This window comes from Musca autumnalis, unplaced genomic scaffold (assembly GCF_047663935.1).
Source record: "Musca autumnalis isolate F117 unplaced genomic scaffold, ASM4766393v1 scaffold_2, whole genome shotgun sequence".
In the NCBI taxonomy this organism is placed as follows: Eukaryota; Metazoa; Arthropoda; class Insecta; order Diptera; family Muscidae; genus Musca; species Musca autumnalis.
Window position 1 is genome coordinate 37,647,818 of NW_027411755.1, and position 19,024 is coordinate 37,666,841.

Genomic DNA, 19,024 nt, shown 5'->3' on the forward strand with positions numbered 1-19,024 from the left:
AGTCCACTTTTTTCTCACACTGAATATATGTTTTTCTCTTCTTCCATAATATCGAATGGACCTTGTCTCTGTGAGCAACGGCTGGTGATAATAGATCCGGGCGCCCTTAAGCCAAAACATTTAAGTTTTTTGTGTGGTTATTTAGCAGATTCCGTATTAGACTCTTTACCGGTGTAAAATGGTTCGCTTTGGTTAATAACAAAAAATATGTAATTTATATTTTCCCTATTCCTTTTCTCTTTGTATCTTCGCTTTATGCATTATCTCATTATCTTTTAGCTTTAACATGCCGGTATTTTAAATGTATTTAGCGCTTTATTATTTGATTCATTCACCTGTTGTTACCCTGACTTGACTTTAGTTGACTTATATTTCCATTTTATTTTGTAATTGTCCACATGCATATACGCACACACATACATACAAACAGCATTTGAGATAAAAACTTAACTGATAAGACATAAAATTAGTGGCCGTTATCGTCATATTTAGTATTTTTGTATTTGGAAACAGTTTTCTTTTCGGGCAGCATTTTACCTATCACAAAACCTCTGTCATATGTATCTCAACTGTTTAAAACACACATTTGGCATATAACATACAAACGCACATACATACATGTGTATTTGCTTATACTTTTATTGTCTTTTTTGGGTATTTACCTGAAATTGTTAAAGACCCATTTACTTTGTGTTGTTTATTTTAAATGTTAATAACTTTTTTTTTAAATCGACTCATATACTCAATTATTAGAGTGTGAGAGAGCGGCAATGTCCGCCTATTTACATACTTAATAACCCTACCTACCCAACCAACCTACTTCGAGTTCTGTTGATAATTTCGTTTATATATTTTTTTTAGTTTTGTAGAGTGGAGTATTAAGAACGGTTGAGGTTAATTTCGACGGGTTAACAAGACAGAGGTTGTCAATGAAAAATTAGTTTAAAATTTTTAAAATTTCTTCCTAAATAATTAAATACGGTACGATTTATAAATATTTGAAAAAGTGATATTTTAATTTTTAAAAATCTATGCATTTTTTTAAATATCGAAGTTTTACTGTGTGTTTTCGTATTTTAATTGAGCCAACAACAATGTATAATACATACTTAAATCAATAATACTTTGACTTATGCATTTAAAATGCAAAAAAACACTGACATTGTATAAATAATATCGACTTTTGAACTCTAAAGTTGCTGATGTGTATAATTAAGTGATGATTATAAATAGACGTTTATAAAGAAATTTAATTGGAATATAAACTTCGTTAAAAGTCAGATCATTAAAAAAACTTTATTTAAATCGTATTTATTATAAGTTGTAGTACATTGGATTATGGTAATCGATTAATTTTATGGAAATATATTTTTAATAACTAAAGACTTTGGAGTAACAGAACGAAAATAGCAATTTAAGACACTTTGCTATGGAATTTTCCGTCAATGGGATATCCATATTCAAAACAAGGCGTTATACATTTTTTGGGCCTAGCTTTCAACCATGGGGTGGACAACACTGAATCTGCCAAGTGCATAATTTCATTACAGACACAAATTCAACAATACATTGTTCCAACGATTACAGTTTTCCTTCCGACAAAGATGTAGAAGACGAAATGCGACAACCTTCACAGGCTGACATTGTGTCGTCACCTTGGGATTTCCTTTTGATATGGCCTTGATACCTCGAAACCGTCCTACCACTAGAACAGGATTTTTTCACAGTCGCCACCTCGATAGAGAGGGGTCACTCCTGCACTTGAAGTGGGTATTCCGCTGATAGGAAGAGCTTCCTTTTAGTAAGATCAGTTTAGGTAGTTTCGAACATCATCACAAATTTGAGGTTCGTTTTTATACCCTCAGCATTTATGCTAACGAGGGTATATACACTTTCATACGGGCAAAATGTGCCTCATCGAAATAATGGTTTTAGACCCCAAGTATGTTTGGACGAAATGTGTTTCAGACAATTTGGGGTCGATTGAGCAATGTCCGTCCGTCTGTCTGGCTGGCTGGAGCGCACTATAACTCTCGATTCGATCCAAAATTTGGCTTTCGTAATATTTTGTCCAAACTTAGTTTAAGTTCGAAGATGGGTAATATCGGTCCACTCCTTCCGGTACCTCCCCCACAAAAGTTCGAAAATGTTCGGAAAATTTATACGTACGATAACTCTTGAAGGGAGTAACCGGTTTGGTCCATACTTTGCAAATCGTGAAATGTCTACCAGACTTAGACAAGTTTCCAATATGGACTCAATCGGTCTACTCCTTCGGGTACCTCCCACACAAAATTTGGGATAACTTCAGTTTAGGACCTGCTATCGAATCGCTTTGATTTTTGTTTTAGCAACTTGTATTCACTGCCCCCCATACGACGGTACAAGTTTCATTAGGGGCAAGTCCACACTTCCTGAGAAAATAGCCTGAAAGTTGCAAAAAAAACCCTATGACACCGTGTGAGGTGGTTGGAGCGCAAGATAACTCTCGAACGGATCTGCCGATTCGGTCCAAAATTTGGCCTTAGTAATAATTTGTCCAAACATAGTTTAAAGTCGAAGATAAGCCATATCGGTCCACTCCTTCAGGTACCTTCCCCACAAAAGTTCAAAAATGTTCGGAAAAATTGTTCGTACGGTAACTCTTGAAAGGAGTGGCCGAATTGGTCCAAACTTTACACATCCTAATATATCTACCAGATATAGATCAGGTTCAAATATGGACTATATTTGTCCACTACATCCGGTACCTCCCACACAAAATTTCGGATAAGTTCACTTTAAGACATGCAATCGAATCACTTTGATTTTTTTTGAAGCAACTTGCATCCGCTGCCTCACTTACGATGGTAAATTTTTTTCAGTGGCAAGTCCATACTTCTTGAGCGAACAGTCCGAAGGGTGTAAAAACCCCCTATGGCACCATTTGTAATGGCTGGAGATCCACTTCCATAATGGTCAATGTCGATCCATTCCTTTAAGTATCTCCTCCGCAAAACTTTTGATCTTTAATCCTAATCAACATTGTTGTCGGTTCATGCATCCAAAAATTTTAAAACCCCCTAAATACATACGTTTTTTGGGAAATTTTTTTCAATATACACAGGCTGAGGGTTTATCTCTGTCAGCAAAGCTGACTGATACTTTTTTACTTGTTATACCCTACTCCACCTTGTGGTGAGGGGTATTATGTCTTTGTGCATTAGCTTGTAACATGCAAAAGGAAACGAGATAGACCCATACTTCCTTTTAGGGATATACATAGAATCACTTTCTGAGTCGATTTACGCATGTCCGTCTGTCCATGTATTTTTGTAAACAAAGTACAGGTCTCATTTATTGTCCGATTCGCATGAAAATTGGGGAAGATAGTTTATGTTGGAGGAGGAACGCTATTTATTTTGGTAACAATAGGTTCAGATTTGGATATAACCCTCATATATATCCTCGCCCGATTTAAGGCATTTGGTGCACGAAACACCCTATATATGTCCGATTTCAATGAAATTTGGAATGTGCGACGAAATTTAGTCTAGAAATAAGTGTGCAAAATTATATAGAAATCGGTTCAGATTGGGATATAGCCCCCATATATATATTCACCCGATTTAAGGCATTTGGTGCACGAAACACGCTGTATATGTCCGATTTCAATTAAATTTGGAATGTGCGACGGTATTTCGTCTAGAAATAAGTGTGCCAAATTACATAGAAATCGGTTCAAATTTGGATATAGCTCACATATATATTCTAGGCCGATTTTAGGTATTTGATGCACGAAACGCGCTATATATGTATGTTCGATATCAATGAAATTTGGAATGTGCAACGGAATTTAATCTAGAAATAAGTGTGCCAAATTATATGGAAATCGGTTCAGATTTAGATATAGCTCCCATATATATTTTCGATCGATTTAAGGTATTTGGTCACGAAACACCCTATATATGTCCGATTTCAATGAAATTTGGAATGTGCGACGGAATTTAGTCTAGAAATAAGTGTGCCAAATTATATAGAAATCGGTTCAGATTTGGATATAGCCCCCATATATATTTTCGCCCGATTTAAGGCATTTGTTGCACGAAACACGCTATATATGTCCGATTTCAATTAAATTTGGAATATGCGACGGTAGTTAGTTTAGAAATAAGAGTGCCAAATTATATAGAAATCGGTTCAAATTTAGTTATAGCTCCCATATATATTCTTGGCCGGGATTTGACCTATAAATAAGTGTGCCAAATTATATCGAAATCGATTCAGATTTGGATATAGCTCCCATATATATTTTCGACCGATTTAAGGTATTTGATGCACGAAACACGCTACAAATGTCCAATTTTGATGAAATTTGGACTATGTGACGGAATTTGGTCTACAAATAAATTTGAAAAATTATATCGAAATCTGTTCTGATTTGGATTTAGCTCCCATATATATTTTACATATTCACAGTGGTGTAGGGTACTATATAGTCGGCCCCGCCCGACTTTGATCCTTTCCTTACTGGTTTTTTTTTTGTCTTTGTAGCTCTTGTTACTACGGTACAATTTTTTGGGGGGTCAAAGTCTATTCTTCACGGGAATGGCTGAGGGTGTATATCCATTGACACAGCTGGCTGATACTTTCTAACTTGTTTTCAGCTGAAATTCCCATTCCCTGATGGGTATTTGTTATTTTTTGATGTATCGACTGCAGTACGATACTTCCGTTATACAATTTTTTGCAAGACGGAGGTAGATGAATAATTCTACTTTACTAACTTTCTCCTCCAATGCTTTCTGCTTAAGAAGTAATGGCTTGTCGGGTTTATCCGACGATAATGGAATATGTCTGTTCAGCATCCTTTCCGAGAATTGGGCACCATCTATCGGCAGCGGGTTCTTACGTACCGGACTGACCCGAAACCATAGTATTTCGTCCAGTGGCTACCAACCCAGCATCAAACATATGCTTCTATGTAGGTTGCATGCTGCTACAACAACAAAAATTGGGGTAAAATATCCTGACAGGAGGTGGAAACATGTATCACTTATGTGTCCATAGCACCCTCCTCTTCCGATAAATTTTCCCAAATGTAGTACGGAAAACTTTGGGGGCGCTTTCTCCTCGGTGAGATTGAAGAGAACCCTGTTCCGTCCCTTTAAATTGTTGTTGTAAAAGCATGTTTATTTTTCCGCCTAATCTGGCTTTGCGTCTATAACCAGTTCTAGGAATGTGGCTACTTCTATGTGTTATAACCACAAAGCAAGCTACTGGAATTAGTAGAGTATAGGGATTCTCTCTTGTAATGTTGGACCTCTTCTTCTAGATCATGACGATCTCTCCTGATATGCCTCGGTGTGGGTTCCTATTCACCATATGGTGATTAGAACGGCTCTCATGGTAACACGCGATCAAGTACTGCACAGAAAGCATGCAAGTGTGTTGCTGTACTGGAAAAATCCTTATCTCCTCATGTAGATGGTCCACTCTGAACTCATGTTGCAGTTCTCAGGGCGGCATTCTGATAGTTTTTAATTTTCCATTCCATCGCGTTGCACTCAAATTGGCACAGCACGCTGGCGCCCCATTGCTTACCACAGACCTACCTATCGCGTTATATGTGGTTAACGAGGTTTCTTTATTTGCACCGCAAATGCTGCCGGCGAGGGACTTGAGGACCTTGTTTCAACATCTCAGATTGTCGCAGATAGCCGTTGCATGCGTGGACGATGTGAAAATACTGTCGAATGTGACCTCTAGAATCTTGTCGAATGTGTCCACTAACTACCAGTGGTCGGAATTCTGCTACCATGACTTCCAGCTCTGTTCTCGCCTGTGTCGTCCATGTGGTGAATTGAGTGACCGTAGATTTATATTTGCATATTAATTGCGTGGAAAAAGGGGGCAAGATCGGTCAAATAGGAGTTCAGTCTTTAACTTGGCGCCAGGATCATACAATCATCCGCATACGATACGATCTCGATGCCGTCTGGAGGGGTCGGAATACGAGAAAGTTTAACAGCTCCGGAGATATCACCCCACATTTGGACTTCTTATTCCTGGCGTCCACACATATAATTGATTATCCAAAGTTTCAGACTTGGCAGGAGTGTTGTCTGCTCAATGTCCTCAAAGAGCGTGGAGTGCTTAACAGTATTGATAGATCAAGCGCCACCATTACTGTTCTATCAAACGGCTTATCCTGGTTGAGTTCTCGAAAAATATGTGTGGATATAGCGTGCAGCGCTGTTGTCCTGCTGTGCTGCGGAATCCATGCTGATGATCGGCAATTGGATAGCTATTTCTGACGCTGGGGAGGACTAAGGCCTCAAGGGTCTTTGCTATGGATGAAAAAAGCGAAATCTGCCTGTATGATTCACTTTTGCTGGTATTCTTGCCTGGGTTCAGAAACTGGACCACCCTGCCCATTTTCCAGACTTCGGAGACGATGTGGGTGGCTAGCGACAGGTTGAGAAGTTTAGTAAGGTACTCTACTCCCGGCGCTCCCGACACATCCAGCTACTTCAGCTTTACCATGGAGCTTTCATCAGAACCCAACGCTTTGGATGATCCTGATAACATTCGCAATATCATCCAATTGTGGTGGTTCATCGTCGGCAGAAAGAGATCTATTGCGACGTAGTACTCTTCTCTTCGCCCTGCCACTCTGGGGGTGCTCGACAAACTGTCGATTGTTGCCAAATGTAATTGAGGTCCTATCTTCCTTCTTTCCAGGATTCTCGAGTGACTTAACCGTTTCCCACAATTCACTTATTACGTCTCAAATTTTGCAACTCTTCAGATGATTTAACCACTGGTTCCGCTTATGCTCACCGACCAACCAGTTAACTTCCAGTGTGAGCTCGATGACTCTGGGGTCATCGGGATTGGCACAACAAAACTCATCACGATAATTTGCTAATACCGTCGACAATATTGGGAAGTTTGGTCTCACTTCGACCAGCAGGTATTTGTCGAGCGGCTGCAGCTGTGATGATGTCTCGGAACGTCCTTTCCCCTACCCGAACATCAGAAGGATTGGGCAGTTCTCTGAAGCGGTGATTGGTGAACTCTCTGAAACTGGGCCAATCAGCTTTCCTATGTTTGACGAACGTGCCACGTTCAGAGGTGATGAAATTGGGTGGTCTGCTAATGGAGACAATTATGGGGAGATCGTCTGATCCAAGGGAAATGTCGGGTTGCCAGGTAACGTAATTTGTGAGACCGGGTTAAACGATGACTATGTCTGGCGAACTGTGACACTCTCCTATAATTGTGGTAGGGGCGTCCTCATTGACCCTGCAAAACGTAGAGCTATCAATCTGCTCAGCCAGCACTGTACCCCTCTGGTCGTTTCCGAGGGCCGAATGCCACATATATCTCATGATGCGCATTAAAGTCCCCTAGGACCAGACGATTATGACCTTCCAAAAGTGGGCTAATGTCAGGCTCGTAATTTGAAATACAGCTATTTCTCGGCGGTGATTGGTGAACTCTCTGAAACTGGGCCAATCAGCTTTCCTACGTTTGACGAACGTGCGGCGTTCAGAGGTGATGAAATCGGGCGTTCTGCTGATGGAGACAATTATGGAAAGATGGTGTGATCCAAGAGAAACGAAACAAACCAAGTGACAGGATGGTTCCCCAAGAGCAGACGGTTATGACCTACCAAAAGCGAACTATTGTGGGCCCATAACCTGGAGTATGTATACGTTCAGCAACTCTACCTCGGCAGTTCCACACCTAACTGCTACACCCATACATTCCATGTACGGGTCATTAGAGGCAGGCTCAAGCGAGATAGGTCTGGTGCAATAGAAAAGCTAATATTCACTTCTGGGGCGATCCTTCCTCTGTGCGTTGTAACCATCACAACGTTGTAACCTGCAGTTATTGTTGAGCTTGTCTTCCTGCTGCGCCGCGCCCATGAAATTCTTCCGACACATGAAATCCTCTATTTCCTCGATCTTACCTCAGAGTCCAATGCAATTAAATTGCAAAAAGGATGCATTTTCAGGGATTGGAACAGCAAAGGCAGGTGTAAGGTACCGCGTGTGTGGCTGCTGTTAGGGGAACTGCAGGAGAGTGGCATATTCTGATGACGACTCACTCTGGGGGCTGTGTTCACGCAGCATACAGCAACATAGTCCCTTTAGTACGTAGTCCCTCTTATGGACGAGTCCAGAACAACCCCTGAGATGCACCCACTGCCGACATCTATTGCATTCCACCGATGTTTGAGTTTGGTGTATGCGGATGTCACAAACCTAGCACAAATAAATTTGTCCTGGGTTTCCCTTCGTCCCGGTACGGACCAAAAAATGCGAAGCAGGTATTCCCGGATATGCTGCTTCCAACACAGAAAATCAATACAAATACAAACATGTGTACGCTGACCGAAACACGGTTGTTGTGTGGTTCCGGGTGAATCCGGTGTCGAAGAACCCTCAGCCGTGGGATTGTTGGGGGTTGGTCTCCAAGCACAGCAATCACTCTATGCTGCTACAACGTCAATAAGAAGAAGCTTTGACAACATCTTCGTGAATATAGTCCACTAAAGACATGCGGAGGCACCCTGTTGCAGTTCTCAGGGCGGCATTCTGACAGGTTTTAATATTCTTCCACTGCGTAACGCTAACATTTGCATACCGCGCTGGCGTCGCATAGCTTATTACAGACCGGCTGTTGCGCACTATAACTCTAGAACAGATCAAAAGATGTCTTGTTTTTTAAAAACAAGATCAAATTCGAAGATGGACGGGGTATCTCCTCCAAAGTGCAGTTTACAGACATGTCTCAGATCATTTTGATTTTTTTTTGCAGGTTGTTCTCGCGGCCCTAATTACCATGGTACAATTTTTTTCCATAAGCAAGTACATACTTCCTTAGATAATGACCGAATATTTCTTTTACATAAACATATAAGTTCCAAGAAGGTCTATATGGGACAACACCTTCGCTTACCTCCCTCACAAAAGTTAAAAATTTACGCTTAAATGAAATTTAAGGACTGTTCAGGATCATTTTGAAAAACGTCACTAAGCTACTCTTTGTGCATTTGTTTACAACGATATAATGTTTTTCCAAAATCCAGTTTAAGTTTCTAGTATCGTTGTGAAATTTTTACCGAAGGCAGTCAGTCCTTGTGGTTCTGGTTACAACGATATACATTTTTTTTCGTTGGCAAATTCATGCAAATTGTTCATGTAGTCTTCTTTATTCTTATAATCGACCTCATCAACAATAGGGTACTTGTTATTTTGTCCCTCAGCAAGGCCATTTAGACTATACGGTGTTATAATTCTTACCACATTCTTTGACTTATCATCGATAAGTTTATGGTATTAAAACATTAAATGGCTGATAAGAAAATAATTTGATAAAAATAACGTGAATTGGGAAAATAATGCTCTCGTATAAATGCTCTACACCGAGAAATTATTTCACAACGTGGGCCAAAATTTGTTTTTATGAGAAAATTATACTACGGTAGTTTTAAGAAAAATTTCATCATCTTCGTTTAAAGTTTATATCGGCAGATGATGAAATTTTTATCAAATTTTACCAAATTTAAACATCATAAATATGACGTCGTACTAATGTCACCTTTTCTCTTCATTCTCTCTCTCTCTCGTTACAGATTAATCCAAAAACACAATAACAATGAGTGACGATAATAACGATAATAATCAACAAAATGGCACATCATCAAATTCAAATACACCGCCACCAACCGCCGACAATGTACCCGCCAAAATGATTGAACACTTTAAGGCACACAAAGTCGATGTTGCCATGTGGCTAATGCGTCTGTTGGCAATCATCTTTACCGTTTTCTATGTCCTGCCCATATTTGGCACACAACAGAGTGCCTTCAATAAAGTCTTACTCTCAAATGCCGCCATCTCAGCGTTGCGTTTACATCAACGTTTACCCTCGTTTACATTTTCACGGGAATTCTTGGCTCGCCTGTTTGTTGAAGATTCCTGCCACTATCTGATGTATTCACTGATATTCTTGAATGTACAACCTACACTTTTGATTTTGGCACCAGTTGTATTGTTCGCTGTGTTGCATGCTTCAAGCTATTCACTGAAATTGTTGGATGTAAGTATACCTTCAGTTGATTCTTGATGAAACGGGATTCTATATAGATCAGGAAGGTATTTCCAAGGAGTAGCAAAAAAGCATATCTTTAAATAGAGTTTTAAGCCTACAGCGAGCAGATTAGCTACTTATGGAATTTGAGTTGGTGCTTTTTAGGAGGGCAGATATTATTTTTATGGAAGGGCATTTGCAGAAGGTCATTTTGCCTTCTTAAGAGGGACAATTTGAACATATTGTAGAAGAGCATTTGTCCTTATAAATTTGTGCTTCTTGTAAAAGGGCATTCGCCTTCTGATAGAACGACAATTTGGAATTCCTGTATAAGGACATTTGAACCTATAGAAGTACATTTGACATTCTTATAGAAGAACATTTGACATTCTTATTGAAGGGTATTTGGCCTTTTTATAGAGGACATACGACCTTTAGAAGGGTATTTGGTCTTGCTGGAGAAGATCTTTTGTCCTTCTTATAATAGGACATTTGACGTTTTAATAGTTAGTTATTTTGGACTCTAATAGAACCAGTAGGATGATTCTTGCCATAGTAAACAGTTGGGAAAAACAGTCTGTTGAAGCACCATTTGTTTCAGAAAGGGTCTATAGAAGCAGCCTTTGTTTCAGAAAGGGTCTATAAAAGCACCCTTTGTTTCAGAAAGGGTCTATAAAAGCACCCTTTGTTTCAGAAAGGGTCTATAGAAGCACCCTTTTTTAGAAAGGGCCTATAGAAACACCCTTTGTTTCTGAAATGGTCGTTAGAAGCACCCTTTGTTTCAGAAAGGGTCTATAGAAGTAACCTTTTTTCAAAAAGGGCCTATAAAAGTAACCTTTCTTTCAGAAAGGGTCTATAGGAGCACTCTTTCCTGCAGAAAGGGTCTATAGAAGTAACCTTTCTTTCAGAAAGGGTCTATGGAAATAACCTTTCTTTGAGAAAGGGTCTATATAAGTAATCTTTCATTCAGGAAGGGTCTATGGAAGTAACCTTTCTTGCAGAAATTTTCTATAAAGTAACCTTTCTTTCAGAAAGCGAGAAGCACCCTTTCTTTAAGAAAGTGTCTATAGAAACACACTGTCTTTATAAAGGGTTTACAGAAGTATCCTTTCTTTCAGAAAGGGTCTATAGAAGTATCCTTTCTTTCAGAAAAGGGTCTATAGAAGCACCCTTTCTTTCAGAAAGTGTCTATAGAAACACCCTTTCTTTCAGAAAGTGTCTATAGAAGCACCATTTCCTTCAGAAAGAGTCCAAAGAAGCACCCTTTTATTCAGAAAGGGTCTATAGAAGCACCCTTTCCTTCAGAAAGGGTCTATAGAAGCACCCTTTCCTTCAGAAAGCGTCTAAAGAAGCATCCTTTGTTTCAGAAAGGGTCTAAAGAAGCACCATTTCCTTCAGAAAGAGTCCAAAGAAGCACCCTTTTATTCAGAAAGGGTCTATAGAAGCACCCTTTTATTCAGAAAGGGTCTTTAGAAGCACCCTTTCCTTCAGAAAGGGCACAAAGAAGCACCCTTTCCATCATAAAGGGTCTATGAAAGCATCCTTTCCATCATAAAGGGTCTATGGAAGCACCCTTTCCATTATAAAGGGTCTATGGAAGCACCTTTTCTTTAAGAAAGGTTCTATAGAAGCACCCTTTTATTCAGAAAGGGTCTTTAGAAACACCCTTTCTTTCATAAAGGGCCTTTAGAAGCATAATTTCTTTCAGAAAGGGTCTTTAGAAGCACCCTTTTTTTCAGAAAGGTTCTTTAGAAGCACACTTTCTTTCAAAAAGAGTCTTTAGAAGCACCATTTCTTTCATTTCTTGAAAGCATCCTTTCCATCATAAAGGGTCTATGGAAGAACCCTTTCCATCATAAAGGGTCTGTGGAAGCACCCTTTCCATCATAAAGGGACTATGGAAGCACCCTTTCCATCATAAAGGTTTTATGGAAGCACCCTTTCCATTATAAAGGTTCTATGGAAGCACCCTTTCCATTATAAAGGGTCTATGGAAGCACCTTTTCTTTAAGAAAGGTTCTATAGAAGCACCCTTTTATTCAGAAAGGGTCTTTAGAAACACCCTTTCTTTCATAAAGGGCCTTTAGAAGCATAATTTCTTTCAGAAAGGGTCTTTAGAAGCACCCTTTTTTTCAGAAAGGTTCTTTAGAAGCACACTTTCTTTCAAAAAGAGTCTTTAGAAGCACCATTTCTTTCATTTCTTGAAAGCATCCTTTCCATCATAAAGGGTCTATGGAAGAACCCTTTCCATCATAAAGGGTCTGTGGAAGCACCCTTTCCATCATAAAGGGACTATGGAAGCACCCTTTCCATCATAAAGGTTTTATGGAAGCACCCTTTCCATTATAAAGGTTCTATGGAAGCACCCTTTCCATTATAAAGGGTCTATGGAAGCACCTTTTCTTTAAGAAAGGTTCTATAGAAGCACCCTTTTATTCAGAAAGGGTCTTTAGAAACACCCTTTCTTTCATAAAGGGCCTTTAGAAGCATAATTTCTTTCAGAAAGGGTCTTTAGAAGCACCCTTTTTTTCAGAAAGGTTCTTTAGAAGCACACTTTCTTTCAAAAAGAGTCTTTAGAAGCACCATTTCTTTCATTTCTTGAAAGCATCCTTTCCATCATAAAGGGTCTATGGAAGAACCCTTTCCATCATAAAGGGTCTGTGGAAGCACCCTTTCCATCATAAAGGGACTATGGAAGCACCCTTTCCATCATAAAGGTTTTATGGAAGCACCCTTTCCATTATAAAGGTTCTATGGAAGCACCCTTTCCATTATAAAGGGTCTATGGAAGCACCTTTTCTTTAAGAAAGGTTCTATAGAAGCACCCTTTTATTCAGAAAGGGTCTTTAGAAACACCCTTTCTTTCATAAAGGGCCTTTAGAAGCATAATTTCTTTCAGAAAGGGTCTTTAGAAGCACCCTTTTTTTCAGAAAGGTTCTTTAGAAGCACACTTTCTTTCAAAAAGAGTCTTTAGAAGCACCATTTCTTTCATTTCTTGAATGCATCCTTTCCATCATAAAGGGTCTATGGAAGAACCCTTTCCATCATAAAGGTTCTATGGAAGCACCCTTTCCATTATAAAAGGTCTATGGAAGCAACCTTTTATTCAGAAAGGGTCTTTAGAATCACCCTTTTATTCAGAAAGGGTCTTTAGAATCACCCTTTTATTCAGAAAGGGTCTTTAGAATCACCCTTTTATTCAGAAAGGGTCTTTTGAATCACCCTTTTATTCAGAAAGGGTCTTTAGAAGCACCCTTTCCTTCAGAAAGGGTACAAAGAAGCACCCTTTCCATCATAAAGGGTCTATGAAAGCATCCTTTCATCATAAAGGGTCTGTGGAAGCACCCTTTCCATCATAAAGGGTCTTTAGAAACACCCTTTTTTTCATAAAGGGCCTTTAGAAGCATCATTTCTTTCAGAAAGGATCTTTAGAAGCACCCTTTTTTTCAGAAAGGTTCTTTAGAAGCACCCTTTCTTTCAGAAAGAGTCTTTAGAAGCACCATTTCTTTCATTTCTTGAAAGCATCCTTTCCATCATAAAGGGTCTATGGAAGAACCCTTTCCTTCAGAAAGGTTCTATGGAAGCACCCTTTCCATTATAAAGGTTCCATGGAAGCACCCTTTCCATTATAAAGGTTCTATGGAAGCACCCTTTCCATTATAAAAGGTCTATGGAAGCACCCTTTTATTCAGAAAGGGTCTTTAGAATCACCCTTTTATTCAGAAAGGGTCTTTAGAAGCACCCTTTTATTCAGAAAGGGTCTTTAGAAGCACCCTTTTATTCAGAAAGGGTCTTTAGAAGCACCCTTTTATTCAGAAGGGTCTTTAGAAGCACCCTTTCTTTCATAAAGGGTCTTTAGAAGCATCATTTCTTTCAGAAAGGTTCATTAGAAGCACCATTTCTTTCAGAAAGGGTCTTTAGAAGCATCCTTTCTTTCAGAAGGGGTCTTTAGAAGCACCCTTTCTTTCAGAAAACTTCTTTAGAACCACCCTTTCTTTTATAAAGGGTCTATAGAAACACCCTTTAATTCAGAAAGGGTCTATAGAAACGACCTTTCTTTCAGAAAGGATCTATGGAAGCACCCTTTCCATCATAAAGGTCTATGGAAGCACCCTTTCCATTATAAAGGTTCTATGGAAGCACCCTTTCCATTATAAAAGGTCTATGGAAGCACCCTTTTATTCAGAAAGGGTCTTTAGAATCACCCTTTTATTCAGAAAGGGTCTTTAGAATCACCCTTTTATTCAGAAAGGGTCTTTAGAATCACCCTTTTATTCAGAAAGGGTCTTTAGAATCACCCTTTTATTCAGAAAGGGTCTTTAGAATCACCCTTTTATTCAGAAAGGGTCTTTAGAATCACCCTTTTATTCAGAAAGGGTCTTTAGAAGCACCCTTTCCTTCAGAAAGGGTACAAAGAAGCACCCTTTCCATCATAAAGGGTCTATGGAAGCACCTTTTCCATCATAAAGGGTCTATGAAAGCATCCTTTTCCATCATAAAGGGTCTATGAAAGCATCCTTTCATCATAAAGGGTCTGTGGAAGCACCCTTTCCATCATAAAGGGTCTATGGTAGCACCTTTTCTTTAAGAAAGGTTCTATAGAAGCACCCTTTTATTCAGAAAGGGTCTTTAGAAACACCCTTTCTTTCATAAAGGGCCTTTAGAAGCATCATTTCTTTCAGAAAGGATCTTTAGAAGCACCCTTTTTTCAGAAAGAGTCTTTAGAAGCACCATTTCTTTCATTTCTTGAAAGCATCCTTTCCATCATAAAGGGTCTATGGAAGAACCCTTTCCTTCAGAAAGGGTCTATGGAAGCACCCTTTCCATCATAAAGGTTCTATGGAAGCACCCTTTCCATTATAAAGGTTCTATGGAAGCACCCTTTCCATTATAAAAGGTCTATGGAAGCACCCTTTTATTCAGAAAGGGTCTTTAGAATCACCCTTTTATTCAGAAAGGGTCTTTCTTTAAGAAAGGGTCTATAGAAGCACCCTTACTTTAAGAATGGGTCTATAGAAGCACCCTTTCTTTAAGAAAGGGTGTATAGAAGCACCCTTTCTTTAAGAAAGGGTCTATAGAAGCACCCTTTCTTTAAGAAAGTGTCTATAGAAGCACCCTTTCTTTAAGAAAGTGTCTATAGAAGCACCCTTTCTTTAAGAATGGGTCTATAGAAGCACCCTTTCTTTAAGAAAGGGTCTATAGAAGCACCCTTTCTTTAAGAAAGGGTCTATAGAAGCACCCTTTCTTTAAGAAAGGGTCTATAGAAGCACCCTTTCTTTAAGAAAGGGTCTATAGAAGCACCCTTTCTTTAAGAAAGGGTCTATAGAAGCACCCTTTCTTTAAGAAAGGGTCTATAGAGCACCCTTTCTTTAAGAAAGGGTCTATAGAAGCACCCTTTCTTTAAGAAAGGGTCCATAGAAGCACCCTTTCTTTAAGAAAGGGTCTATAGAAGCACCCTTTCTTTAAGAAAGGGTGTATAGAAGCACCCTTTCTTTAAGAAAGGGTCTATAGAAGCACCCTTTCTTTAAGAAAGGGTCTATAGAAGCACCCTTTCTTTAAGAAAGTGTCTATAGAAGCACCCTTACTTTAAGAAAGGGTCTATAGAAGCACCCTTACTTTAAGAAAGGGTCTATAGAAGCACCCTTACTTTAAGAAAGGGTCTATAGAAGCACCCTTTCCTTCAGAAAGGGTCTATAGAAGCACCCTTTCTTTCAGAAAGGGTCTATAGAAGCACCCTTTCTTTAAGAAAGGGTCTATAGAAGCACCCTTTCTTTAAGAAAGGGTCTATAGAAGCACCCTTTCCTTTAAGAAAGGGTCTATAGAAGCACCCTTTCTTTAAGAAAGGGTCTATAGAAGCACCCTTTCTTTAAGAAAGGGTCTATAGAAGCACCCTTTTTTAAGAAAGGGTATATAGAAGCACCCTTTCTTTAAGAAAGGGTCTATAGAAGCAACCTTTCTTTAAGAAAGTGTCTATAGAAGCACCCTTTCTTTAAGAAAGTCTCTATAGAAGCACCCTTACTTTAAGAAAGGGTCTATAGAAGCACCCTTTCTTTAAGAAAGTGTCTATATAAGCACCCTTTCTTTAAGAAAGGGTCTATAGAAGCACACTTTCTTTAAGAAAGGGTCTATAGAAGCACCCTTTCTTTAAGAAAGGGTCTATAGAAGCACCCTTTCTTTAAGAAAGGGTCTATAGAAGCACCCTTTCTTTAAGAAAGGGTCTATAGAAGCACCCTTTCTTTAAGAAAGGGTCTATAGAAGCACCCTTTCTTTAAGAAAGGGTCTATAGAAGCACCCTTTCTTTAAGAAAGGGTCTATAGAAGCACCCTTTCTTTAAGAAAGGGTCTATAGAAGCACCCTTTCTTTAAGAAAGGGTCTATAGAAGCACCCTTTCTTTAAGAAAGGGTCTATAGAAGCACCCTTTCTTTAAGAAAGGGTCTATAGAAGCACCCTTTCTTTAAGAAAGGGTCTATAGAAGCACCCTTACTTTAAGAATGGGTCTATAGAAGCACCCTTTCTTTAAGAAAGGGTGTATAGAAGCACCCTTTCTTTAAGAAAGTGTCTATAGAAGCACCCTTTCTTTAAGAATGGGTCTATGGAAGCACCCTTTCTTTAAGAAAGGGTCTATAGAAGCACCCTTTCTTTAAGAAAGGGTCTATAGAAGCACCCTTTCTTTAAGAAAGGGTCTATAGAAGCACCCTTTTTTTAAGAAAGGGTATATAGAAGCACCCTTTCTTTAAGAAAGGGTCTATAGAAGCAACCTTTCTTTAAAAAAGTGTCTATAGAAGCACCCTTTCTTTAAGAAAGTCTCTATAGAAGCACCCTTACTTTAAGAAAGGGTCTATAGAAGCACCCTTTCTTTAAGAAAGTGTCTATATAAGCACCCTTTCTTTAAGAAAGGGTCTATAGAAGCACCCTTTCTTTAAGAAAGTGTCTATATAAGCACCCTTTCTTTAAGAAAGGGTCTATAGAAGCACACTTTCTTTAAGAAAGGGTCTATAGAAGCACCCTTTCTTTAAGAAAGGGTCTATAGAAGCACCCTTTCTTTAAGAAAGGGTCTATAGAAGAACCCTTTCTTTAAGAACGGGGTCTATAGAAGAACCCTTTCTTTAAGAACGGGGTCTATAGAAGCACCCTTTCTTTAAGAAAGGGTCTATAGAAGCACCCTTTCTTTAAGAAAGGGTCTATAGAAGCACCCTTTCTTTAAGAAAGGGTCTATAGAAGCACCCTTTCTTTAAGAAAGGGTCTATAGAAGCACCCTTTCTTTAAGAAAGGGTCTATAGAAGCACCCTTTCTTTAAGAAAGTGTCTATAGAAGCACCCTTTCTTTAAGAAAGGGTCTATAGAAGCACCCTTACTTTAAGAAAGGGTCTATAGAAGCAACCTTTCTTTAAGAAAGGGTCTATAGAAGCACCCTTTCTTTAAGAAAGTGTCTATATAAGCACCCTTTCTTTAAGAAAGGGTCTATAGAAGCACCCTTTCTTTAAGAAAGGGTCTGTAGAAGCACCCTTTCTTTAAGAAAGGATGGTCTATAGAAGCACCCTTTCTTTAAGAAAGGATGGTCTATAGAAGCACCCTTTCTTTAAGAAAGGGTCTATAGAAGCACCCTTTTTTTAATAAAGGGTCTATAGAAGCACCCTTTCTTTAAGAAAGGGTCTATAGAAGCACCCTTTCTTTAAGAAAGGGTCTATAGAAGCACCCTTTTTTTAATAAAGGGTCTATAGAAGCACCCTTTCTTTAAGAAAGGGTCTATAGAAGCACCCTTCTTTTAAGAAAGGGTGTATAGAAGCACCCTTTATTTAAGAAAGGGTGTATAGAAGCACCCTTTCTTTAAGAAAGGGTGTATAGAAGCACCCTTTCTTTAAGAAAGGGTGTATAGAAGCACCCTTTCTTTAAGAAAGGGTGTATAGAAGCACCCTTTCTTTAAGAAAGGGTGTATAGAAGCACCCTTTCTTTAAGAAAGGGTGTATAGAAGCACCCTTTCTTTAAGAAAGGGTGTATAGAAGCACCCTTTCTTTAAGAAAGGGTGTATAGAAGCACCCTTTCTTTAAGAAAGGGTGTATAGAAGCACCCTTTCTTTAAGAAAGGGTGTATAGAAGCACCCTTTCTTTAAGAAAGGGTCTATAGAAGCACCCTTTCTTTAAGAAAGGGTCTATAGAAGCACCCATTCTTCCAGAAAGCGTCTTTTTAAGTACCATTTCTTTCAGAAAGGGTCTACAGAAGCAGCCTTTCTTTCAGAATGGATCTATATTAGCTCCCTTTCCTTCAGAAAGGGGTCTATAGAAACAACCTTTCCTTTAGAAAGGGGTCTATAGAAGCACCCTTTCCTTCAGAAAGGGTCTTTAGAAGCACCCTTCCTTTCAGAAAAGGCCTATAGAAGCACTCTTTTAATAAGAAAGTGTATATGGTAGCACCATTTTATTCAGAAAGGGTCTATAGAAGCACCCTTTCCTTCAGAATGGGGCTATAGAAGCACCCTTTCCTTCAGAAAGGGGCTTTTGAAGCACCCTTCCTTTCAGAAAGGGCCTATAGAAGCACCACTTTAATCAGAAAGGGTCTACAGAAGCACCCTTTCTTTCAAAAAGGGTCTATAGAAGTAGCCTTTCCTTCATATAAGGTCTCTAGAAGTAACCTTTCTTTTAGGAAAGGTCTCTAGAAGTAACCTTTCTTTTAGAAAGGGTCTATAGATTAGTTTTTGGCCTCCTTTTAGATGCATTTTTCTATTCTTCTCTAGATTTTATTTATATTTTAAAATGTGATTCAAAAAATCTCTTTCCTATTTCATTCCAGATCATTGGTCAAAATTCTTGGTGGGGTGCTCGTTTCCTCATTTCCCTGGTTGAATTCCAAGCTGGTAACATTTTGAAGGGTGCCTCCTTCGCTGAAATCTTTATTATGCCTTTGGCTGTAGTCATGACATTCATGTAAGTTTTTAATACAAC

General features: G+C 39.0%; 1 protein-coding gene across 2 annotated transcripts in view; it reads left to right on the forward strand.

Annotated features, from left to right (window-relative positions):
• Positions 1-19,024, forward strand: part of Kr-h2 (transmembrane protein 33-containing Krueppel homolog 2) — a 36,259-nt gene that overhangs the window by 16,172 nt on the left and 1,063 nt on the right. The window contains exons 1-3 of one of the 2 annotated variants that reach the window (XM_073967572.1): positions 790-981; positions 9,629-10,095; positions 18,873-19,006. In XM_073967572.1, the coding sequence (XP_073823673.1) occupies positions 9,652-10,095; positions 18,873-19,006 (578 nt within the window). In that variant the 5' untranslated portion in view covers positions 790-981; positions 9,629-9,651. Of the gene's footprint in view, positions 1-789; positions 982-9,628; positions 10,096-18,872; positions 19,007-19,024 lie in introns of those variants that run through there. The other variant, XM_073967573.1, reaches the window with a different exon arrangement.